At 47.7% G+C, this 27113-nt stretch overlaps 1 protein-coding gene across 6 annotated transcripts in view; it reads right to left on the bottom strand.

Moving 5' to 3' along the window:
• aff3 (AF4/FMR2 family, member 3) overlaps positions 1-27113 on the bottom strand; it is a 409202-nt gene that overhangs the window by 100044 nt on the left and 282045 nt on the right. For 3 of the 6 annotated variants that reach the window (XM_038818559.1, XM_038818556.1, XM_038818558.1), the window contains one exon: positions 13523-13563. The exons of 1 other annotated variant lie outside the window; for it this stretch is intronic. In XM_038818559.1, the coding sequence (XP_038674487.1) occupies positions 13523-13563 (41 nt within the window). The remainder of the gene's footprint in view (positions 1-13522; positions 13564-27113) is intronic. 2 more of the 6 variants (XM_038818557.1, XM_038818560.1) reach the window with 1 other exon arrangement.

Below are 27113 nucleotides of genomic sequence, written 5' to 3'. Positions count from 1 at the left end.
CAACCTGCAGTATGCCTACGTGGCGCACCACAACGGCTGACAAGATACAGTCTCCCTCCGGGACCTGGCACCCGCAGGATCCCCTATGACCATCACTTACCCCCCCCAACCTATACTGAACAGCGTCCCCGCCCCTACATGGCCTCCACACCCCCTACTATACCCCCTTCCCCCATCGCCGACCTACAGGGATGAAGCTCCAGAAGCTCCCCTTGAGGGGAGGTATACTGAGCTGTTGCCCTGAGGCGGCTCTCTCAGTGCAGAGCAGTCGCAGGCAGGCACAGTTCTAGCTGATTAAAGCCACAGTTCGCTTCAGCTCTCCATTTCGTGTGGATTGATGGTCACATCACAGAGCTTGATTGGATGGGGTGATGTCAGCTGCCGAGTGGAGCAGGCGAGGTGAGCAGGTTTGTGACTCGCTCAGGGCAGGCCAGCAAGAGCAAGGCACCAGGTGGCAAAAGCCACCACGAAGTGAGGTCAGCTGCTTAGGAGAGCAGCAGACGACCTGACCCAAGACTGAAGGCAGGCGAACAACAGCGAGGCTCGATGCCAAATCAAGCCTCAGCCACGAGGAGACGGCGAGTGAGGCTGTCTTGAAGACCCTAGGCGAGCAGGTTGAGTGAGATTGTGAGAATGGGAGAGTGTGAGGGGTGGGGGAAGACTGTGAGGGGATAGGAAGTAAGGGGAAGAGTGTGAGGGTGTGGGGGGAGGACAGTGTATGAGGGGACTAGCCAGGGGGTTGCAGATTTACAGAGAGGCAGAGTATGTGAGGGCCGGGTTGAATTTTGGGAGGAGAGTTTATGATGGGGTTGGGGCCAATTCAGCCCCCACCGTTGCCACGAGTCCCAAAACCATGCTCAAGCAGGGAGTACACACAAAGTACTTTACAGTGCTGGACATTAGCAATGGCTTCTGGTCCATCCCCTAAGATAAGGCCTGTCAATACAAGTTCGCGTTCACATTTCAAGGGCAGCAGTATGCGTGCCTCCCGCAAGGTTTCCACAACTCCCCCTCCATTTTCCACGCCTCCCACAAGGTTTCCACAACTCCCCCTCCATTTTTCACCGACAATTGGCCAACAGACTTTACAAATTTTCCGCCCCGAATACCTTATTCAGTATGTGGACGACTTACTCCTACAGGCGGACACAAAGGAAGAGCATGTTAAGCTTCTTTCAGAATTGCTAGGTCTCTTACAATCAATTGGATGCAAGGTTAACCCGAAAAAAGCCCAGATCCTGAAAGAAAAGGTCCTTTATTTAGACACCATTATCACTCACGGAAAGAGAGAGAGAGAGATTGAACACAAACAAATTGAGTCAATAGTTAAATTGCCCCTGCCCCACAATGTCACTGCACTCTCCCTATGCCATAGAAGTAGCGACCACCGACCGAACCCTATCAGCAGTACTCATACAGGAAAGATATGACCGCTTAGGACCCGTAGCCTATGCCTCACGAATTTTGGATCCCGTAGAGCAAGGATTTTCAGCCTGCGAAAGGCACTTGCTTGCAGTCTTTTGGGGAGTACAGTATTTTGCATATATCACAGGCCTTAACCCAGTAATGATTTTAACCGAGCACATCCCAACGCAGTTATTGTTAGATGGTAGGTTAAAGGACGGTTCAGTCAGCCAGATTAGAGCAGCTCGCTGGACACTGTTGTGACACATTTTTAGCAGACAAACTTCAGTCTGCAGGAACCCCACATGAGTGCCAGATCATTGCAGCCAAACACCACACAGGACCTTTTATTCCCAAGTCACTACACACACGAGCAGGCATCAAAACACAGAATCCCCAGACATAGAACATAGAACATAGAACAGTACAGCACAGAACAGGCCCTTCGGCCCTCGATGTTGTGCCGAACACGTAACCCGTATACCCATAGCCCAACAATCCCCCCATTAACCTTACACTACGGGCAATTTAGCATGGCCAATCCACCACGGACAACGTTTTATAAATTTATGTCGACGGTTCCTCCACCATTGAGAATGGAAAGAGAATAACTGGTTGTGGAATTTATGTGGATGACGCACAGGAACGTGCATTAGAGGAAATATCTTTAAAATTGCCCGGCCACCTCGGATCACAGGCAGCAGAATTAGCAGCTATAGCATATGTAGTGCAGCGCCCAGATTCCTTTCTGACCCCAGAGGGCATACATTCGGACAGTTTATATGTCTGTAATAGTTTGACAGAATTCCTGCCCCAGTGGGAATCTAGAGGATTTGTATCTGCTGATGGTAAACCCCTACCCTCAGCCCCATTGTTGAAGCATATCCTTGAGACAGCAAAAGACCGCACATATGGCATAATCAAAGTGAGAAGCCATCATCGTTCCTCCCCACCCGGTAATGTAAAGGCAGACGCCTTAGCCAAGTCAGGGTCACGCCATGGATACTTTTGGCAACCCCCCCGAGAGTGAACCGATACACGCAGTCCAGTTTTCACAGACCAATATCGAAGATTTAGCCCAGACCCAAAAGGCAGACGACACTCTTAAGCAAGTTTTAGACGGTAACTTCCCTGCCCCCTACGACAAATTCAAGGACTCACTGACGGTACAGGACGGTATCGTTTTGAAAAATGGAATTTTTTTTGGTCCCCACCCAGGACAGAAACCAGATAATTTGCCAGTTTCATGATGGACACGGACATCAGGGGATAGACAATTCCATTGCCCACTTAAGACCAGATGCACGATCAATTGCACAAAAGACTCAGATTGGGTACAACTGTGGCTTTATTGCAGTCAAATGCATGGCCTCCTGCTGCAGCTGGCGAAATGGCAGATCAATGGAGGACACGCATATTTATACGGCTCCTTGTGGGCGGAGCCAGCCGGCAGAGGCTACCGGCGAACCTGTAGTACAGGTTTTACCTTACATCCCCTAATACAGGTGTACACAGTGGTTCACCACATTCAACCCCTGTTACAAATGAGTCCGTCGGGGGTGGTGTGGAACTACATACAATGTTGCGAATTATGTACAGTGGGGAAGGAAAAACAATGTCCATTTTGACGGTCCGGTGCCCGTCAGAGGTTCAGTCGATCTGGTGCTTTGACGATTCGCTGGGAGCGACATAACGGGGGCGGCAATGTCGCTGCTGGTGTCATCGATGTCGGTGCTGGCGGTGTTGGTGCGGGCCAGTAGTCGGATGACCCCGGGAGTGTGCCAAAATCTTCTTCGTCCTCTTGTGTGGGCAGGGGAAGGAGGGATGGACCTGGTGGGGTTAATGTTGGTAGCACCAGGGAGGGGAGGGTGGCGCATGGTTGGGGAAGTGTGTTGGGGTGGAACCTGACGGTGCCAGGTCCCTGAGGGAGACAGTATCTTGGTGGTCATCGGGGAACTCCACGTAGGCATACTGGGGGTTGGCATGGAGCAAGTGTACCCTGTCCACCAAGGGGTCCGCCTTGTGGAGTCGGACGTGCCTCTGGAGCAGGACCGGTCCTGGAGCTGCGAGCCAAGTCGGGAGCGACTTCCTGGGGAAGGTAAAAACACGTTCATGGGGCGTGTTATTTGTGGCGGTGCAAGTGTAGTGACCGGATGGACTGTAGTGCATCAGGGAGGACGTCCTGCCAGCGAGAGGCTGGGAGGTTCCTGGACCGTAGGGCCAGCTGGATGGCCCTCCATAACGTCCCATTCTCCCTCTCTACCTGCCCATTTCCCCGGGGGTTGTAACTGGTCGCCCTGCTGGAGGCGATACCCCTGCTGAGCAGGAACTGACGCAGCTCATCGCTCATGAATGAGGATCCCCTGCCGCTGTGGATGTAGGCGGGGAAACCGAACAGAGCGAAGATTGTGTTAAGGGCATGGGATGGCAAAGGGGAATCTGGAGTACTCATCGACCACACTGAGGATATACGTGTTGCGGTCGGTGGAGGGGCGGGGCCCTTTGAAATCCACGCTGAGGCATTCAAAGGGGCGGGAGGCCTTCACCAGGCGCGCGCGGTCTGGCTGGAGAAGTGCGGCTTGCACTCCGCACAGACCTGGCAGTCTCTGGTGACCGCCCGTACTTCCTCGACGGAGTAGGGCAGGTTGCGAGCTTTGATGAGGTGGTACAGTCGTGTGACCCCCGGGTGACAAAGGCTGTCATGCAGGGCCCGGAGTTGGTCTACTTTTGCGCTGGCACATGTACCTCGGGAGAGGGCGTCTGGGGGCTCGTTGAGTTTGCCAGGGCGATACAAAATCTTGTAATTATAGGTGGAGAGCTCGATTCTCCACCGCAAGATTTTATCATTTTTGATCTTGCCCCGCTGCGAGTTGTTGAACATGAAGGCTACCCACCGTTGGTCAGTGAGGAGAGTGAATCTCCTGCCGGCCAGGTAATGCCTCCAATCCCGCACAGCTTCAACGATAGCTTGGGCCTCTTTTTCGACGGATGGGTGCCGAATTTCAGAGGCATGAAGGGTGCGGGAAAAGAATGCCACGGGTCTGCCTGCCTGATTTAGAGTGGCGGCAAGGGCAACATTTGAAGCGTCGCTTTCTACTTGAAAGGGCAGTGTCTTGTCGTGCATCCCGGCCTTGGCTATGTCTGCACTGATACGGGCGAAGGCGTGTTGTGCCTCGGCCGCGAGGGGAAATTGAGTGGACTGTATAAGTGGGCGGGCCTTGTCCGCGTAGTTTGGGGCCCACTGGGCGTAGTAGGAGAAGAACCCCAGGCAGCGTTTGAGGGCTTGGGGCAGTGGGGGAGGGGGCGCTCCATGAGAGGGCGCATGCGGTCAGGATCGGGCCCCAGAAGTCCGTTTTGGACTACATAGCCGAGGATTGCCAGGCGGGTCGTGCTGAACACACACTTCTCTTTATTATACGTAAGGTTGAGAAGAGTGGTGGTGTGGAGGAATTTAGCGAGGTTGGCATCGTGGTCCTGCTGGTCATGGCCACAGATGGTGACATTATCTAAGTACGGAAACGTGGCCCGCAAACCATACCGGTCGACCATTCGGTTCATCTCTCTTTGGAAGACCGAGACCCCGTTAGTGACGCCAAAGGTAACCCTAAGAAAGTGATAGAGCCGACCGTCCACCTCGAAGGCAGTGTATGGACGGTCCGATTTACGGATGGGGAGCTGGTGGTAGGCGGATTTCAGGTCGATTATCGAGAAGACCCAGTACTGCGCAATCTGATTGACCATATTAGATATGCGAGGGAGGGGGTACGCGTCGAGCTGCAAGTACCGATTGATGGTCTGGCTGTAGTCCATGACCATTCTGTGTTTCCCCCCCGTTTTTACTACTACCACTTTGGCTCTCCAGGGGCTATTGCTGGCCTCGATGATACCCTCCCGAAGCAGCCGCTGGACTTCGGACCTGATGAAGGTCTTGTCCTGGGTGCTGTACCGTCTGCTCCTGGTGGCAACGAGGATGGCAAAGAGGGAGGGGGGTCAACCTTGAGGGTCGCGAGGCTGCAAACGATGAGTGGAGGTAGGGGCCCGCCGAATTTGACGGTGAGTCTCTGGAGATTGCACTGGAAATCCAGGCCCAGCACTAGTGCAGCGCAGAGGTTGGGGAGGACATAGAGATGGAAACCGCTGAATTCTACGCCCTGGACAATGAGAGTGACCGTGCAGAACCCTCGGATCGGGACGGAATGGGATCCGGTGGCCAGGGAGATCCTTTGATTGGGGGGGGTGGACCGCGAGGGAGCAGCGCCTTACCGTATCCGGGTGTATGAAGCTTTCGGTGCTCCCAGAGTCCAGCAGGCAAGAGGTCACGTGGCCATTGATTTTCACCATTGTCGAAGCGGTGGCCAGGTTGTGTGGACGAGACTGGTCCAGTGTCATCGAGACGGGCTGCAGGTGGTCGTCAGAGGTTTCGGATGGAGAGCGTCGGCGGCCCAGATCGTGATGTGTAGTTGGCGTTCCAGCCCCGTGGGGAAGACAAGATGGCGGCGTCTGGAGGTTCTGTGGGGAACTGGTTTAGGGGCTGGTTTAGCACAGGGCTGGTTTAGCACAGTTTTAGCACCGCCCGACAACAGTAATTTGCCCTTCACTGCCACCACCCCTACGCCTCATGACAAACAAATCCCTTTTTGGCACCGCGACAACTCTTGTAGATTGGTAAGACATGACGATTCGGATTCCACGAGGGCCCACGCGGCCACAGCACAAAAAAGGCAATCACGAGTCTGGCAACTGGGAGATGGTGACGATTCCAAGTCTGATTCCTGTTAAGGTAACCCTTTTACAACGCTTTTCAATACAGAACCCTGAGGTGTCCAGATGATGAGAAAAAGGAGCCTCATAAGAATTATGGTGTCCTATTTACTGATGGAGCCTGCCCGCCTTCTTTCCTTCATTCTTTCTTATTACTACATGGTTTTAATTAATGTCGGCCTGACACCCAATTTCTTGATACAGTCATAGTTACTCTTCCGACGCCATTAAAGGAACAATTGTTGGATCTCAAATGTGTTACAAATTCTTTCCGCTCATTTAGGTCACCCAGGTAGAGGAGTAACGGCACTAATCCCGCCCTGCCTGAGGACCCCAAATGCATCTTGTCAGTTAAGCTTGGGTAGTGGAGCAACGGCACTGATCACCACTCTACCCGGGAATTCCACCCATTCTTGTCCTGCCGCGGCCCACACGCACCTCATGTTCCCGTCACTTTGAGTACTCTGGAATGGTTCTTTACACTTTTCACCGTCTTTGGCAGGTCTTAGTTTTCCCTTCTCTGCTCTTATTGTGGTTTAAAGAATGCCCTTTGCCACAGTCTGTACACTCAACCCTTTACCTTCCGCAATACCTCTGGTCGTTCCCCGCCTGCTATTTACACGTTTGACACACTTGGTTGCCACATATATGCTGCTAAACGCAAACTACCTCTGGACCCTGGGATGAAGAAACTTTATAAAACCGGCCCTCCTAAAGTTCGGCTAGTTAAGATAAGCCTCAACCTTCCATGGTTGTGATTTGAGAAAGGCTGGGCGAAGAAATTGTTCACCCACTCCAAGCATTGACCACACGCTGCGAGGGTCTCTGTACTTTAAAAATTTGCATTTCTTGTCTCTCCAAAATGGTTATTTAAACAAAAATGAGGGAGTCACACATGGTGAAGATTCTAATGGGTAAATGAAGTTAAGGCGAAAAAGACAAACAAAATAAGATGTTAGCCAACGATAATAACAGATATTATGCTTGCACTCCCAGGAATATATGAAGAACGAAGAACAGAAGACAAGATGAAGAGAGAACTGATGACCCACATTGTGATCATCGCTGGACTCCTACAACTGCGCGCGTTACAAGCCTCTGTACCCCACACCACACCAGCCCCGAACACGACAACACAACATGATACCCCTAGCCCGGACACCACACCACACATAGAGATAGACACTGAAACCCCCACTTGGTGCGAAAACATTGTTAAATGGTATTCCCTTTCCTATACAGTAGAGGCCCTTCTGGTGATAGCGATAATCTGCAGTGTCATCCAGATACTTAGACTCCGCAAATGGCGAAAAAGAGCCTCCCGCTTCCCGATATAGACACTCCCAGTTTCCTTCTTCAGAATTCACACAGCCCAACAAACAATGTAACCACCGATAAAAATAAAGATTGTACACCTCTATAACGTTGATAAGTTAAGTAGAAATGTGATGCTGCCGATGATTTAAAACTTTTGTATTGTACATAAGTTCCCTTTTATATTTGCCAGCAGCATGAGAGTAGCTTAGATAGTGATAGTTAGATATTCCCTTGTGCGAATAAGTAAAATGTGTAATAGTTGAATATTTTATAGTGACCCCTTAGAGATTATGAATGTATGATGTGTTAATAAAACTTAGGTAAATGCTCCAAAACATCGGACAGAGTAGTGTAGAACCTGTCCTTGACCAAGGGTAACCGGCACACCAAGGACGGATGAGGGATCAGCAGTGTGATCCACCAGGCTTTGCATTCAGGATCAAGAGGACGGGATGTACCCATCTCAGATGGCCACCTGCAAAGGACCATGGGAATTATGGCCAACCCAGGACTCAGATACACTCAGAACTTGTGTGTGTATTTGCAACCCAGATAGCTAGACGCGATCAAAACCCCTGCTCGTTTGCATTCTAATGGCCCATTTCCCCAGAACAAAAGCACTGTACTCAGGTAACTGATACAGATGCAGACTAACCAGCACCATTCCCTTTGCTAAGAAACCCCAAACAGCCAAGGTCAATGACCGCTCAGGACACGCCCAGCCATTAAGGCACCCGCCCCTTTATTGGCCAAAATCGAAGGCAGTGATCGAAGCCTGTCGAATTATTGGGTCCAAAGCCAAGGACAGCCCCAAAGAGCGCAAAATCCCAGAGGGATAAAAAGAGACACAACCACATGTTCTGTCTCTCTTGGCCCCAGCTTATGCCTGAAACCAAGTGTAGCATTACGACCAGAAGACAAGTTCAAGACCAATGATCGCTACCAGATGGATGAGCCCAGCAGAAACGAAACCACTTCTTCTACCCAGCCACTCAAGATCCAAACAAAGGCCTTGTTCATCTGCAAAGAGCCGGTTGCCCTGAAGTTAAGTATAGGTTATTGTAGTTGTTAGCTGTAGTTTAACTTGTAGTGTTTTATGTTGCATGTCGAAGTAATCCTTGTGTGTAAATAAACTATCTTTGAACTTGAACTGACTAACTGGTTGTTTGGTCTTTGATCGATACCCGGTAAAACCTTGTGGTGGTATCATTTGATACCTGGCGATTCTGAAAAGCAATATTATCATAAATAACTGACATATCATTATTAATTGGCAACATTACTCCAGTGCTGATTGGCAACATTATTGGTGACGCTAATGGGATAGTATTCCACTCATTAAAAAGAGCAACACTGCTTAGCTACATCACTGTCCGAGCTGGGGAACACTAGGACATGTGTATCATCCGTGCCATGACAGGAGCTGATGACTGCTGGATGGACCACTGCCTAATCCATCTTGTGATCAACAGCAATTTAGTCTCAAAGCAGTGACGGCAACAGAAACTACGACAGGAAAATCAATGCAGAGGTACTAAAAGAACCTGATAAGAGAGCCTTATGCAGCCAATGCTTCATTGCCAACCTGGTGACTCCCAGTGACCCAGAGATGCAGAGATTCCACAGAACTTGGTCTCCCCAATAGATATAGCAGTTAGCTGACAACTATTGACACATGAGATTTCTTTAGCACAGTTAAGACCACCTATGCCCCAAGCACCCAAGAGTTCACCCCATTGTTGGCCAAGAGCGCAGAGATTCTTATCAAGAAAAGAGAGGCAGTCAGCGCCCACTGGAAGGAGCACTTAGAAGTCCTCCTTCAACATGAGTGTCCTTGACTCCATCAAATAACATTCTACTCACCACCATCTCAGCACACGGCAACCCGACATGAGGTAGAAAAGGCCATTTGTGTGCTAAAGAACAACAAGGCATTGGGAGAAGATGGAATCCCAGTTAAACATTAAAACATAGTGGTGAAACATTATTAGCGCAAATACATGACATCATTTCCCTTATCTAGAAGGGGGAGAACATCCCAGAGATATCAGAGATGCCATAATCATGACAATCTTCAAGAAAGGTGACGAGTTTGATTGCAGCAACACAGAGGAATTTCCCTGCTGTCGGCCACACAGAAGGTAATTGCAAGAGTTCTCCTTAATCGCCTTCTCTCTGTGGCTGAAGAGCTCCTCCCAGTCAAAATGTGGACTCCGCCCACTATAGGGCATAATGGACATCACCTTCACCGTTCAGCAACTACAAAAGGAACTGCAGGTAACAGCATCGACCATGGTACATAGCCTTCTTTGATCTCTAAAAGGCCATTGGCACTGTCAACCGAGAAGAATTATGGAGCATCCTTCTCTTATTTGGCTGTTCCCAAAGGTTTGTCACCATCCTTCCCCTGATCCACCATGACATGCAAGCCGTGATCTTAACCAAAGGATCCACCACAGACCCAATTCATGTTTGGACTGTGGTCAAGCAAGGCTGTGTCATCGCACCGACACTCTTCTCTTGGTTTCGGAGCTGAAAGGTAAGATATCAGCAGTATTTGGACATGATTAACGTTTTCTCTGTGAGTCTCAACTGTCAAATGGGCATCCCACTGCTGCTCACTGGTCAAGTGAGAATGAAACCTGGCTGGCTATTATAGGTAGCAGACTGCGAGGCAAGATCTTTTAGAAGTTGGTGGGGATCAAGATTCCAAGGAGGGGATAAGCAAGAATGTTGTCTGTTGGCTGGAAGACTTTTGTGGGGCTTGAAGATATATTCCAATCCCCCCGGCCAAACACCAATCCTTTTTTTCAAAATTTTATCTTTTAGGTGACAGGCTGGATTATCCGTTCCTGAGACTAAGTGTTGAAGTCGAGGAAGGATTTGTGGACCTTCATGACAGCAAAACTGGCGCCGAACCTAGACCACTTCAGCGACTGTGGAGGGGCTCGCACCAACGCCACATAGAACACAATCGATTCTGATGAAAAACAGAATGGGATTCGCTGGGTCCATGATTGACACTCAGGGGCTGACAAGATACAGCCGCATATACACATTACAATCCCACACACACACGTACCTCAGCCAGCAAGGTGGCACTGGTTGTGCTGGAGCGCACCCATACAGCTGATGGGTCGGCTGGGGCAAGAGGGCACCTGGGGGGGTTGCCTGTGGGATCACCAAAATGGCCTGTGGCCCTAAGTTCACAGTGGGCTGTCAGAGGCGTGCGGAGCTGCATAGCTCGCAGCCCCCCCCCCCCCCCCGACGATTCGCGTCCACCCCCACCAGCGATTCACCGACCTGGCGCGGGATCAGAGAATCCCGCCCTGGGCTGGGTCTACGGAGTAGCTCATTGTTCAGGAGAGAAATGGCATGTAGCAGATGGAAATAGTCCCAACTTAATAAATTAGAATTTGTGCAAAAAATATACCCACAGAGCTTTTTCTTTACAAGAATCTAGCTCTGTTATTTTCAACAATGAAGGCAAACACAAACCTCTCGCACACTCTAACAATGTTCTGTGATAGATCAGTAGGATATTTGGAAAAATTGATTAAAGTGGCACTTAAACTTTTAGCCTGTAACATATCTTCTGCAAACTGGAATTTATATGCCACTAAATTAATTTTCTTTAGCTAGGTACCAGATGTCGCAGGTAACTTGTAATGGATTGTAAATTATACAGGGGTTCCTGATTTCTAGCATGAAGGCTCCTCTCCAGGTTTTCAATATCTTATCATCAGGTCAGAAGTGGGGATATTTGCTGTAGAGTAAACAGTGAAATGCACCATTCATGACTCTTCAGATACAGAAGCAGTCTGTATCTGTATGCAGCAAGACCTGGACAACATTCAGACTTGGACTGAAGAGTGACAAGTAACATTCGTGCCACACAAGTTTTTCTTTTTTTTCATGCAATGTGGTCATTGCTGGGAAGGCCAGTATTTGTTGCTTATTTGTAATTTCCCATGAACAGAGTGCCTTGTAGGACATTACAGAGAGCAGTTAAGAATCAATCACATTGTGATAGATCTGGAGTCACACATAGGCCAGACCAGGTAAGGACAGCAGACATCCTTTCCTAGAGGACATTAGTAAACTAGATGGGTTTTTATGACAATAGTTAATAATTTTATGGTCACCATCACTGTGTGTAGCTTTCAATTCCTGTTATTGATTAAATTTAAATTTCACTGGCTGTCATGATGGGATTTTAACCCATGTTCCCAGAGCATTAGCCTGGGTATCTAGGTTACTAATCGAGTTATGTTACACAATGCCACCATAGCTCCCTGATCAGGCAATGACCATTTCCAACAAGAGTGAATATAACTGCTTCCCCTTGACATTCAATATTACCATCGCTGAATCCTCTACCATCAACATCTCGGGGGCAACTATTGACCAACAACTAAATTGGACCAGCCATGTAAATACTGTGACTACAAGAGCATGTCATAGTCTGGGAATTCTGCAGTGAGTAATTCAGCTCCTGACTCCCAAGTGTCCATTCACTATCTCCAAGGCACAAGTCAGGGGTGCGATGGAATATTTACCGCTTGGCTATGATTACGGCTCCAATAATACTCAAGAAGCTCAACACTATCCAGGACAAATCAGCCGCTTGATTGACACCTAGCCATCACCTCAACCATTCACTCCCTCCAGCACCAGCTTAAAGCGGCAGTAATGTATACGAGGGGTGAAATTCTCCGACCCCCCGCAGGGTCGGAGAATCGCCCGGGGCCGCCGAAAATCCCACCCCCGCCGTGGCAGAAACTCTCCGCCACCCGGGAATTGGCGGGGGCGGGAAACACCACCCGCCGATCGGCGAGCCCCCGCGGCGATTCTCCGGCCCGCGATGGGCTGAAGTCCCGCCGCTGGGAGGCCTCTCCCGCCACCGTGGTTTGAACCACCTCTGGTGGCAGCAGGATCGGCGGCGCGAGTGGGCTCCCGGGGTCCTGGGGGGGCACGGGGCGATCGGACCCCGGGGGGTGCCCCCACGTTGGCCAGGCCCACGATCGGGGCCCACCGATCGGCGGGCGGGCCAGTGCTGTGGGGGCACTCTTTTTCTTCCGCCGCCGCCAAGGCCTCCACCATGGCGGAGGCGGAAGAGAATCCCCCAGCGGCACGCGCCAGTGGTGACATCAGCGACATCTGACGCACCGGCGCATGCGCGAACCGGCGAAGGCCTTTCGGCCAGCCCCGGCGGCGGGCGTCAAAGGCCGCTGGAGCCGGTTTGGGCGCCAGTCGGTGAGGTGCCAACCGCTCTGGCACGGGCCTATCCCCTCAATGTGAGGGCTTGGCCCCCTAAAGGGGAGGCCCGACGCCGGAGTGGTTGGCGCCACTCCGCTACACCGGGACCCCCCCGCCCCGCCGGGTAGGGGAGAATCCCACCCAGGATATGAGATAAACTGCAGCAACATGCCAAGTTTTCTTCAATAGCTCTTTTCAAAACTGGCCAATACCATCTATAGGACAAGGGCAGTAGATGCATGGAACATTGCCATCTGCAAATTCCCCTCCAAGTCACACATCATCCTGACTTGGAGATATATCACCATTCTCACTGTTTCTGAGCCAAAAATCTGGAACTGCCGAACAGCACTGTGGGTGTACCTACACCACATGAACTGCAGTGATTCAAGAAGGCAGTTCACATCACCTTTTCAAGGGTAGTTGGAGATTGGAAATAAAAGCTGGCCTAGCCAGCGATTCCAACATCCTATGAAATAACTTTACAAATTGCAAAACTGACCCTGTTGTCTCTGATATTGCTTTTTCAGTCCTTTTGTGCCTATCCTGTTAGGATCATGGAACATAATTATTATAACATATGTTCCTTTGTTCTGTTTTGCAGGAGCTCTGTATCACAAGGGCCATATTGAATACTTAATTTTAAAAAACTCAGGAACCAGTATTCCCTGAACATATTTTTATTTCCCTTGTGGATTAATACTTCTGCAATCTTCAGGGTTACACACGGTTAACATATTAATGCCATCTGTATTAGGTGAAGAAATCCAAAATATAATACCTCTCAGAAATAGCCGTAAGAAGAGACTTCTGTGATACCTGCTGAAAGAAAAAGAGAATTTATTTTTGTTGCAGAAATATATTGGATGTTATATTATGTTGAACAGTAAACTGAACTTGTTAACTCTGCATTTGATTAGTTAAAACTCCCAATATCATTAGCAAGAAAAAGCTGATTGTAAGACATCCTCTAGTATAACAGTGCATGCGAGAGGATGAGTGAATCATTTCCTATCTATTTGTAGCCTTGTATTGTGCAAATGTTAACTTCAAAATAAACATAAAGCATGCAAACTTATTTTCAAAAGAATAATACTGGGAAATAAAAATATGAGTAGTAGACTTATGAATTTCCACAATTTCTGAAGTCTGACCTTTGAAAACAAAATTGACCAGTTTAAAGTTTCCTAATTTAATGTAATTTCTATAAATAATGCTTCAAAGACTAGAATTCAATATGTACCCATCTTATTGATCCTGTAAACAGCAGTCTAGATACATTGAAATAATAATGAAGCAGTTAAACTAAGATTTGCACCCTTGGACTCCTCCCTCCTCTTCTGATAAATTACAAAGACGAAGCATTTTCATTGCCTCATACGTTGATACCTAAGAAACTGCACACAGTAAATCATTTAAATTGTTCAATTTCGCTACCTCCGGAGTGACACAACAAAAGGAACCCAGCTTGTCTCTGCTGAAATGGTTGTGGATACATTTACTGCCAAGTTCATTGATCTGCGTACAGTTCATTTATCATTCATGAAAGATTCCAGCTCTACCTCAGTCTATTAGATGAAACAAGTTCTATTGCCTGCCAACTATAATCATTTGTCAACTTCCTATTCCCAGGAGATTGCATCTACTATGCTGTCCCTATTTCAGCAAAATTACTTAGCAACACGATCAGCAGGCTTTCAGATTTCAATGCGCGAAATGGAACGTCCAAATTCGTCTATGCCATACATCTTTCAGGGTTTTATGACCATGCCATGCCAATGAAGTATGGGTGTGATCAAACAGATGGCGATCCCAGAGGGGTTATGGATAGTTAGGGACTTTTTCATAGAATTTACAGAGCAGAAGGAGGTCATTCGGCCCATCGAGTCTGCACTATTCTTGGAAAGAGCACCCTACCCAAGCCCACAACCCCATCCTATCCCGATAACCCAGTGACCCCACCCAACACTAAGGGCAATTTTGGACACTAAGGGCAATTTAGCATGGCCAATCCACCTAACCTGCACATCTTTGGACTGTGGGAGGAAACCGGAGTACCCGGAGGAAACCCATGCACACACTGGGAGAACGTGCAGACTCCGCACAGACAGTGACCCAAGCCGGGAATCGAACCTGGGACCCTGGAGCTGTGAAGCAATTGTGCTAACCACAATGCTACCGTGCTGACTTTGGTGGAGGGTGATCAGAGGCTTGACATAAGTGGTTTTGAGGTGGGGGTGGGGGGGGGGGGGGGGGGGAAGATTGATGGTGGTTGAGGCACTAGGAGGAGGATCAGAGGCCATGCAGAAATAATGGAGGCTTCATGGGAAAAGTTGGGAGCTGCCAGGTTTCCCATGCCTCGGCAAACCAACCTCCTTGGAACAGCTTTGTCTCTTCCCTACATTCCCGCCTCATTTTAAACTGGAAGTTGGCATGTTTGTTTAGGGTATCTGATTTTTTAGGTTTTACCCCTCAACTCACCTGATCCAATTCGTCCCTTCTTATTTGGATGAGAATACTCAGTACCCCACCCCGCGAAAATACATACAAAGTGAAAAGTTCCAGTCAGAAAGACAACCAACTCAAGAAGGACAACATTGTAAGTTCAGTAGTTGTTAACTTACAGAGATAGCTTATATCAATTGAACTAAGTGGACTCTAAATATAAATATTGCTTTGTACATTAATCTCATTGTGGACTAAAGCAGCTTCATGATTCATACCAAGTTTTTTCTTACTAATGCCAACTAAGTCCAACATTGCAGAAGTTAAAGAAATACACGTGAAAGATCTGAAAGGCCTGGTTCAGATCACAAGCTAGGATGGGAAGGGGTGAAGTTCCATAACTATATATCCAGACATGGTATTTGGCAACTAGACAAAGAACAATGTGAATCATGTCCTATAAATGTAAAATACTTAAATGTTTATAAAACTGACTGACTTGCAACACTGAGACGAATCAGGGCTGGGATTCTCCCCTACCCGGCGGGGGGTCCCGGCGTGTTGGAGTGGCGTGAACCACTTCGACGTCGGGCCGCCCCAAAGGTGCGGAAGTCTCCGCACCTTTAGGGGCCAAGCCCTCACATTGAGGAGCTAGGCCCGCCCCGGAGTGGTTCCCGCTCCGCCGGCTGGCGTGAAAGACCTTTGGCGCCACACCAGCCCTGGGCCGAAAGGACTTCGCTGGCGGGGGTAAGTCCGCGCATGAGCCGGAGCGTCAGCGGCTGCTGACGTTATCCCGGCGCATGCGCAGGGGAGGGGGTCTCTTCCGCCTCCGTCATGGTGAAGACCATGGCGAAGGCAGAAGAAAAAGAGTGTCCCCATGGCACAGGCCCGCCCGCCAATTGTGGGCCCCGATCGTGGGCCAGGCCACGGTGGGGGCCACCCCCTGGGGTCAGATCACCCCGCGCCCCCCCCCCCCCCCCCAGGACCCTGGCGCCTGCCCGCACCACCAATCCCGCCGGTCAGGTAGGTCAGTCAGGTTTTGATACCCGCCGGCGGGAGAGGCCTGTCAGCGGCGGGACTTTGGCCCATCGCGGGCCGGAGAATCACCACGGGGGGCCCGCCGACCGGCGCGGCGCGATTCCCACCCCCGCCGAATCTCGGGTGGTGGAGAATTCGGGACACGGCGGGGGCGGGAATGACGCCGGCCCCGGGCGATTCTCCGAACAAGCGGGGGGTCGGAGAATCCCGCCCAAGGTATCTAAGGTATTCAGACCTAAATCTGCGACCGTGAGCTCTCAAGAAACTATGAGCCTTTCCTCAATGTGTGAGTGACAGAATTGGCTCAAGGAGAACCTCTGCAACTGACTGCAGGGTTGCGAGGTTTCCCTGAATAGCATAACACTGGTAGCCGACCATTCTGCTGTGGATGCACCTTGGGCATATGCAAAAGAAGTTGGGTTGAAGGAGCAAGCCAGCTGCTTGTGGAGTCTGGGCCACAGAATCACAGAATTGTTACGGCACAGAAGGAGGCCATTTGGCCCATTGTGACTGCGTCAGCTCACCAAATGAGTATTATGACTTGGTGCCATTCCCCTGTGCCAATCCTAACCTCTAACAGTATTTCAGAAAGGATAAAGTGACCGCTTTGTAAAGGGGGCTGACTGGACATGATAGCAGGCAGAATACTTTGAGCTCCAGGGCGAGATCGAGGCGCCTTCATTCTTAAAGGTATATCACAAGAGAGGATGGAAGGGGTAAAAATTGGAGAAATGAAAAGTCACTCAATCCATCTAATAGTTGCTGCCTCATTACATTCATGAGATAGGCACTTAATAGCATCTGCAGCTCATGCCTGGACCAAGGAAACTCTTGGTGATGACCGTGGATGGCGTCAAAGTTGAGCCTTACCCAATTCATGGCCTAACTTTTACACAGAGTATAAACACAAATATAGGGCAGCATGGTGGCACACTGGTTAGCATAGCTGTCTCACGGCGCTGAGGTCCCAAGTTCGAGCCCGGCTCTGGGTCACTGTCCGTGTCGAGTTTGCACATTCTCCCCATGTTTGCGTGGGTTTTGCCCTCACAACCCAAAGATGTGCAGGATAGGTGGATTGGCCACGCTAAATTGTCCATTAATTGGAAAAAATGAATTGGGTACTCCAAATTTATTTTTAAAAATAAACGCAAATATAGTCACCATCTTGTTGAATTTTCAGCAGAGGTAAATGCATAGTGACCTAAAGCAGGAACTTTGCCTGATCTTAGTACTTGCAGCTCCAAGGAATGTTAAGTATACTATCACAATGCACCCCAGCTGAGGTTAGCTAACTCTGTGGAAAAGAAAGCTCTGGCCTGTAGGACTCAGCAGCACACTGCAATAGCCCCTTAACCCTTTCAGAGAGCTCAGAATCTTTTATAGGAAAAAAATGAACCATTCAAAGAAATAAACTTTTATGTTCTTAATACAGGCGCCAGAATGTGGCGACTAGGGGCTTTTCACAGTAACTTTATTGAAGCTTGCTTGTGACAATAAGCGATATTATTATTAATATAATTAAATAACAATCACCAAATGGGCTGAGTACCTTTTTTGCTCCAAATTTTCATTCTCCCTTCCTGGTAGGGCAAGGTTTCAAGGACCACTCACTCTTAAGGCACCTTGCTCAAGTAACCAGTATTATTGCTTAAAACAGAGACATGTTGCAGAAACTTTTCATCTTGCACTCATCAGGTCAAAGGTAATAATGCCAAATTTCAAACGGTCACAACAATTTATATAGCCAGAGAAAAGGGAGTTGATTAATTGATAGGTTGGCTCTGATTGGCCGAGGCCCTGCCATGCTGCCATGGAGAAAGCAACAGGGAACTATAGGCTCCCCAAGCTTCTAGGTGATTAACAAAAAGCTCAAGGCTTGAACAGATTGCTCTTGTTTGCAGACAACGGGTCTCTGCATATGAATGTATGTCGTTTCCAGCAAGCATAAATGAACCACTTCATGAGCTCAACTGATTATCTTAAATTGATTGTTAGTGTAGCTATTAGCACACCCAGGGTTGTTCATCAAGTGCTTCACAATCGCAGTATTACATCTAACCATAGACATTTTGTTTTGGGTTTTGCAAGTGCAGGTTGGCAGAGTAGGATCTGCATTCTGCCTGCTGCAAAAACGTAAATGAAAATGCTATTTAACTCAATCAGACAATCGCAGTTTTAGGAAGAAAGAGAGATTGAGAGATGGAAAGGTTTAGGGAGGGTATTGCAGAGCTTACAGTCTTGACAGATAAAAGCACAGCTGCCATTAGTGTGTTGATTAAGAATGTGAATGTACAAGAAGTCAAAACTGGAGGAGCACAGAATCTTAAAGTGTTATAGAGCTGGAGGAGATTACAGAGATTGGGAGATGTGAGGACACCGAGTAACTTAAAAACAAGGCTGAAAATGTGAAAACTGAAACATTTCTTAAATGTATGAAACAGAACAAAGGTGTGAAGGGTGAATGCAACTTGATGCATGGGAATCTGAATATTAGATGACTTCAAATTTACTGAGTGTAGAAAGTAGGAGGCTGTCAAGAGTGCACTGGAATAGAGAATTAACAACGGCATGGATAGAGTCAGATGATGTAGGTGTTATAACCCCACTGGAGGCCAAGGGATCTGCAACCTCAGAGTCCCTGTGGCCTCATCGGAGTACGATTTCTCTAGATGAGGGGAGTGATGCCACCGCCTTAAGCCAGAGGTCTGGGACATAGAAATACGGGAATCCCTTGGGGAGTAGGAGGCGTAATATAATACGGATAATAAATTGGAATTTCTTACAGTCATCGCTTCCAAGTGGTTGCTTGCCTGAGACTTTACTCTGGCGACGAGGATAGGATTGGCCGGGCCAACCATGGTCCTGCCTCCATGTAGATTTTGCGGGACCTTTTTAAGGAGCAATGTATCTAATTATCGTGGACGTACATTCAAAATGGATGGACATCCACCGCATGACCACGACGACATTGCGAACCACCACTGAATGGCTCAAACAAACCTTTAATGTTCACGGACTTCAAGAGGTGTTGGTATCAGACAACAACGCCCCTTTTGTGAGTACGGAATTCGCCGTCTTTCTAAAGCAAAACTGTGCCCGTCATGTACGGACTACACCTCATCACCTGTTATCCAACGGTTTGGCCGAACGGGCAGTGCATGTAGAAAGAGACCTCTAGTTCCCCAGAGACCCATGTTGCATGTTTCCTTTGCTACTACAGGACCACATGACACGCCACCACCGGAGTGGCACCCTCGGAACTGTTAATGGGACTTTGGCTACGAACGCGGAGCCTCGTCTTGCCAGACATCATGGAAAAGGTCTGCAACCAGCAGGAACAAATTGAGATGTGACAAATCAGATCCATCAGGGAATTTATAGTTGGCGACGCCATTTACATCCAAACTTTCGCTGACGTGGTGTTGTGGATTCCGGGGATGGTACGAGGATAAGGTAAAGAATTGAACAGGCACATTGACCACCTCCACAGCCGAGCTTTACAGGTCCTCGAGGGCAGATCTCAGCCCCATGACTGCCCCTTTCACTGGAGCAACCACGTGTTACCCAGTGAGGCAGATGAGCCCCTCGATTCGGAGATGCGGGAGATGGACTCATCCGACCCAGAGTCTGACTTGGAGACTTTGCCTGCAGCAGTCAAAATGGGTCCAGTACCAACCGCTGGACCAAGCACAGTGGAACCACCCAAGCTCTTGGCCCTCAAACTGCGTTCCCCGGTTCGTTATACCCCTCTGTTCTCAGAACAGCAGGTGTTCGAGAGATATCCTCGAGCAAAGCCGGCAAAGGATTTTTCCCCTCCTGCCATCGAGATGGAAGACATAACAGACTTGGGGGGGGGGGGGGGGTTCATAACCTGAACAGAGGCCAAGCATCCTGCAACTTCAGAGCCCCTGTGGCCTCAGCTGCATATGATCTCCTCAGATGACCAGATGAGAGGGGATGGAGCCACCCCCTTAAGCCAAGAGCCTTTGGGACATAGAAACCCCAGCTGGGAGACCCTTTGGGGAGTAGGAGGTGTAATATAATCGGTATAATAAATTGGAGTTTCTTATAGTCATTGCAACCAAGTGGACGCTTGCCTGGGATTTTACAGTAACGGAGGTTGAAATAGGTGGTCCGAGCAATGGCACACAAACCATAGCCCATTCTCACCCAAAATCTCTATACTTATTACCACCAGAAGTTTCTGGATTGCTTTCAGGAGGGAATATTTTCTGAGCTTCCTTCCCTTCATTAATCCAGGGACGCTATGGCTATTGTAGCAGCATAGTTGAGCTAACTCAGAACAGATCCAGGATTGAATTTAGAATTAATTGGTCTGTATGGTACATAAATTGTCATTTAAGTATGCAAGCAATATTATTAATATTTTACTTATTATTTAAGGGGAAGTTGGTGGCATAGTGGTAATGTCACTAGACTAGCAATCCAAAGGCCCAAGCTAATGTTGGAAGTTAAATTCAATTGATAAAATCTGGAATTGAAAGCTAGTCTAATTGTAACTATGAGACTATCACCAATTATTGTAAAACAAAATATTATCCTTGAAGGAAGGAAATCTGCTGTCCTTACCTGGTCTGGTCTACTTGTGACTCCAATACAGTTGACTCTCAACTGTCCTCTGAAATGGCCTAGCAAGCCTCTCAGTTAAAGGGCTATTTAGGGATGGACACACAATGCCCACATTGCATGAAGGAATAAAAAAAGCAGGCTTTTGGCAGTGCAAGTCCTTGACTAATATAAACCCATCAGCCTGAGAAATGCATAATTACATATGGTGAACTGTTCACACTGGAATCTTTGCAGTATACAGATCTAATGCACTTTGGAAAACCCCATGAAAAAACACATTGTTAATACAAATAGCTTCAGTTCTACAAAATTACAGCATGAATTACCTTTAAGATGTCATAAATGGAATTTTAGTTTTGAACTAAGGATAAGCTTGGAAACATTCCACCCCCTCATCTTTTCTAACCTATCATCAAGAATTGCGATACTCACTTATTTCACCAGCACTGCTTATTATAATTTACAACGAAGTATGATAAATGGGAATACCACAAAGCTCTGCTTTATATTCACACAATTAACCCAGACTTTCTGTTGTCTTAATAAACCTTATCTTCAGTTTATGCAAGAATTCTGTTTAAATTTGCCCTTTTGAAACATTACAAAGTATTAGAGGAATGCAGCAACACATACTAAGGAGCCAACAGTTTTAAATCCCAAAGGATGTAGAAGTGCCTTGAGCTGCTAAACTAAAGGAACAAATTACAGATGAACACAATGGATCCATTTAGTCAAGAGTTGGCAGTCTGGATGTAGACTTACTCTGTAGGTAATAAATTTTCACATTCACCAAACATCAACAACCAACGGTTCAAGAGTCACAAAAAGAACTTTGTAGTAAAATAGGTCTGTGTTGTATAAATAATTCAACTTTCAATTCAATTTGTTACAATAAATTGTTCCTGAGGCATTTTAAAAATTACACAGTTTTTAATCTTAAATTTGATTGATTAGATCCTGATCGACCTCTGCAAGTACATAATTCATCAAATAGTGAATTTTACTCGGTAAAGATCAAAAGCAGAATCAAATCGCGTCTTTAGTTCAACACCTATTCGGAAAATGTGTACAAAGTTGCAAAAATGTTAACTTTGAAATCATGTAGGTCCAGAAAGTTTAATCAATTAAATATTTAATTTCATGGTTCAATTTCATTGTGTCAAAATAGATTTATTTTATTGGAATCAACCAATATCAAATTCGTGCAGCATATATTTAAAAGCGAGTTTTCTTTTATTAAATTCTTTTGTAAGTGTAACATTAATTATATTATTCATAGTTAATATAAAGCAGATGGCAGGTGCTGTGCTCACAGTAGTCATTTATAGATCTCAGAAGCCACTACCAAAAGGATTTTGCAGGGTTTCTTTGTGTGCCCCAACTACCTTTTGCTTTCTGGCTTCCCAACAATCATGCTTCAAATTGTTTGTTTATATTGTGTAGTCCTCTTTCCTCCCAATATCATTTCTGGATGATTCTTTTTTAAAAATAAATTTAGAGTGCCCAATTCATTTTTTCCAACTAAGGGGCAATTTAGCATGGCTAATCCACCTAGCCTGCACGTCTTTGGGTTGTGGGGGTGAAACCCACGCAAGCACGGGGAGAATGTGCAAACTCCACACAGATGGTGGCCCAGAGCCGGGATCAAACCTGGGACCTCGGCGCAGTGAGGCAGCAGGGCTAACACACTGCGCCACCGTGCTGCCATCTGGATGGTTCTTTTGCCATGTTCCCTGATCTTCTTTGCAACCTGTAAGCGAAACTTTCACTGACAAATGACTTTTAACAAACATTGAAACTAATGTACTGTATGTCCTATCCTCTTCATAACACAAGGCAACATCTTGGATAATATCAACAAAAATGTAGATTCATTGTGGGAAATAAACTATTCAGATCAACCATAAGTAGTTAACATAACTCACATCATTCAAAAGTTATGTGGTCAGTTCTCATTAATGATTTATTTACATAATTCATTGCTCCCAATATGCTTCTTGAGATAATAGATTTTCTTATTTCTGACTATGATTAGAACAATGATTTTATCATGAATAGTTAATATAATACTGCACCAAAACATTCCATTTGTTGAATGACTTTTTTACTGAAGCAACCCTACTTGGCTATCTTTCCATCACCTACTCCACCGAAACTCAGAGGAGTGAGAGGACATCAAGATGTGACTTGAGGAAAAGGCCACTCTTACTTTAACTCGGCAGCTGCCGAAACTTCCATCTCAGCCTCTGTCACCTCCAGATTCAACTTTCCCATCACCCGAGGAGCTTCCTTTGTGCATTCATTGGCTCTCGGTCTTCAACCAATACAATTCTCTCCACATGATATCAAGACATGGCTGAAGGCATTGGATACTGCAAGGGCTATGGGCCCTGACAATGTCCAACAATAGTACTGAAGATTTGTGCTCCAGGATGTGCTGTACCCCTGGCCAAGCTTTTCCAGCACAGCTACAACACTGGCATCTACCCAGAAATGTGGAAAATTGCCCAGGAGTGTCCTGTGCACAAGAAACAGGACAAATCCAACCCAGTCAATTGTCGCCCTATCAGGCTACTCTCCATCATCAGCAAAGTGATGTAAGGAGTCATCAACAATGTAATCAAGTTGCACTTACTCAGTAATAACCTACTCACTGATGCACAGTTTGGGTTCCGCCCAGGGTCACTCATCCCTGACCTCATTACAGTCTTGGTTCAAACTTGGACAAACAGCCGAATGCCAGAGATGACGTGAGAGTGACTGTCCTTGACGTCAAGGCAACATTTGACCGAGTATGGCATCAAGGATTCCTAGCTAAACTGGAGTCAATGGTAATCAGGGAGAAAACTCTCCACTGGTTGGAGTCATACCTGGCACTAAGGAAGATGGTTATAGTGTTTTGAGGTCAATCATCTCATCTGATCACTCAGGGGAGTGTCCTAGGCCCAACATCTTCATCTGCTTCATGAATAACCTCCCTTCCATCATAAGGTCAGAAGTGGGGATGTTCGCAGGTAACAATGTTCAGCACCATTTGCGACTCCTCAGATAATGAAACAGTTCATGTTCAAATGCAGCAAGACCTGGACAATATCCAGGCTTGGGCTGACAAGTGGCAAGCGGCATTCGTGTTACCCAAGTGCCAGGCAATGACTATCTCCTACAACAGAGGATCTAACCATTTCCCCTTGACATTCAATAGCATTACCATGGCTGAATCACCCACTATCAACACCCTGGGGGTTACCATTGATCAGAGACTGAACTAGACTAGCCATATTAATACTGTGGCTACCACGGCAGGTCAAAGGCTAGGAATCCTATGATGAGTAACTCATGACCATCCAAAGTCTGTCCACCATCTACAAGGCACAAGTAGGAGTATAGTGGAATACTCTCCACTTGCCTGGATGAGTGCAGCTCCAATAACACTCAAGAAGCTCTACACCATCCAGGACAAAGCAACCACTTCATTGCTACCCCTTTCACAAACATTCAATCCCTCCACCACCAACGAACTGTGGCGTCCATATGTATCATCGGCAAGATGCACTGCAGTAACTCACCAAGGTTTCTTAACAGCACGGCCACTACCATCTAGAAGGACAAGAGCAGCAGATACCTGGGAACCTCGCCACCTGGAGGTTTCTCTCCACATCACTCACCATCCCAGCTGTTCCTTCACTGTCGCTGGGTCAGAATCCTGGAACTCCCTCCCTAACAGCACTGTGGGTGTACCTACACCTCAGGGACTGCAGCGATTTAAGAAGGCAGCTCACCACCACCAGCTGAAGGGCAAGTAGGGAAGGGCAATAAATGCTGGCCTGGCCAGTGACACCCATATCCCGTAAATGAATAAAAATTAAATCGCAGATTTCAGTGAGCACCTCCTTATTGAAATCGAGCTGTCACGCACGTTGTTCCTCACTGAAATAGAAGTTTCCCTAAATAACGTAAGTGTGTAAGGTCTCCTGCTGAGAGTTTTATTTACACCCTCCTCCTCCCTCTTTGAGCAGCTTGATCTCCTCTGTGTCACCTCTGCTCATTCTCTCTGTCATGGATAAGGTGAAGGGGGATAGAAATTACAGAGACCACATGTGTGAGCAAGTGACTGTGCAGAACCTTGGACTTGACATCCAAGGCCTTTATCATATTTAACTCAATTCCCTACAGATTTTCTGAATTTTAATTAGCAGCACCAACCAGCAAACACTTTTACTAACTCAGTAACAACCAGTAAAAATCCAGCAGCAACAAACCTGAAAGTAATGGATGATTTGTAATGGGGGAGGACCCTTTCTGCTGCAGAATGCATATTCAGCTGTGCAAAATGAACAGAAGTTGAGTTTGAAAATGGCACCGCTTGAGTCAAACCAGCGATGTCATAATCTGATTAATTTGCATACTTTGCATACTCTCAGCGCTCATACTGACAACCTATCCAAAATGGCGCCTGGTGTTTCGACCAGAAATATGCACAGTAGATGCCATCTTGGATCTAAATTAGCACCTTGAGCACTGAAAATATGTGGGCTAAGCAATTTAATTTTGCAGCCACTATAATATTATGAAGAAGACTGTGCTGGTTCAGCATCCTACCATGCATTATTTAATGGTTGATTTAAAGGTGTATGGATTAAGAGTGTTGCCGACCCTTAACACCAGGGGTGCAATCTTCTGTTCTCGCTGGTGGCGGGAAGGATGTGGAATTTTGCAGGGTCTGGTGTACCTTGAACCATGCCGCCTTTCTGCCTCCACCAGAGTTAAGTTCTAGGTGGGGAGGGCTATGGTCAATCTTCCTGCCTCATCGCCAATTGAGGCCTTAATATGGCCAATAATGACAACTCAAGGACTTCATCCGCTACTTTTGAAATTAATCCAGTTGCAAGCTGGCAGTTGCCAAGTGGTTTGCACAGGCAGTGAAACTGTGCAAGCCACAAACACCACCACCCACCAGGGGTCTCCTGCCACTCACTGACTGACCCGGCAAATGGGGTTCCCGACCCGCACGGGTCTTCTCCTTCTAGCCTGTGGACCTGACTCTCACCCCCATACCCGCTGACCCATTTCCCAACCCCCAACAAATAAGCCTGACCTGACCCACCACCCGATGTGCAGGCCTGATCCAAACAATCCTGCCAACATCCATCCAACTTCACCCCCCCACACCTGGCCCCGCCCCAGATCCTTACACCTGACCTGGTCTCCAAATTCCCCCACCCCCGAGATACCTCAAACTGGGCCTGACCTGACGCCCCCCCCCCCCCCCCCCCCCCATCCTGGACCCAACCTCATCCATCCCGGATCTAGCCTCCCCAGCCCCACCTGACATGGCTTCCCTGACCCGCCCACCCCCGAAGGCCTGAATAAATGCAGGCAAAAGAAGACAGAGCACCCCACAGCGTTTGCTGAATGCTTGTGGATTCATTTCACTGCAGTTTTCAGAGAATTAGCCTGTGCCCATTTGTCCCCAGATAACATGGCAAAATGTACTCGAATCTTGATCTCTCATGCAACAGAGGCAGGACAGAGAGCTTGCACGAATTATGACCCCTCAGATGAGCCCCACAATGAGAAATGAGTTTTGAAAAGGTTGTCCCGCTCTTGGGAGCAATCCGTTCAGAACAAAACCAATTTTAGGAAACCCGAAGAAGAGCAGGCAGATGCAGATATGCATACAGTTAAAGCGCACCAGAACCCCGCATGGGTAAATGAGAGTAGAAACAGCCCACCCCAGCCCAAATCACAGGAGTGTTATAACTGTGCACATCCAGGAAACTTTGCACGAGAGTGCAACGTGCCACAGAAACCACAGAGAGCCCAACAGACAGGCACACTAAATAGGAATAGGGCAAAGCCTATTCACAGTGTTAGCACCCATTCAGACCAGGGAGACATGAACGGCACAGACTGACAGTGTTCGGGCTCCCCAACTTTGGTCTGCGACACCCTTTGGGATAAGTCCGGCCGACCGGTCGCAGCAGCCAAAGTACGGGGTCAGCCCGTTGAATTTCTTTGGGACACAGGAGGGTCCCGCACCACACTCAATTCCTCCACTATGTTTCAGAAGGACACATGGCCCACTACAGACACCATCACCCTCAGCGGTTTTACAGGCCACTCACAGCAGGGACACATCACAGCCCCTATATCCATACAAATCGGCAACATCACCACAAAGCACCCCATAGTGTTAGTTGTTCTTCCCCACACAGCAGAACACATTTTAGGAATCGACTTTATGAGCTCCCACAACCTTTCATTTGATCCAGTCAACAAATGTGTCTGGAGAATGGCAA

This window comes from Scyliorhinus canicula, chromosome 14 (genome assembly GCF_902713615.1).
Source record: "Scyliorhinus canicula chromosome 14, sScyCan1.1, whole genome shotgun sequence".
In the NCBI taxonomy this organism is placed as follows: domain Eukaryota; kingdom Metazoa; phylum Chordata; class Chondrichthyes; order Carcharhiniformes; family Scyliorhinidae; genus Scyliorhinus; species Scyliorhinus canicula.
This window is presented reverse-complemented; position numbering and strand designations above follow the sequence as displayed.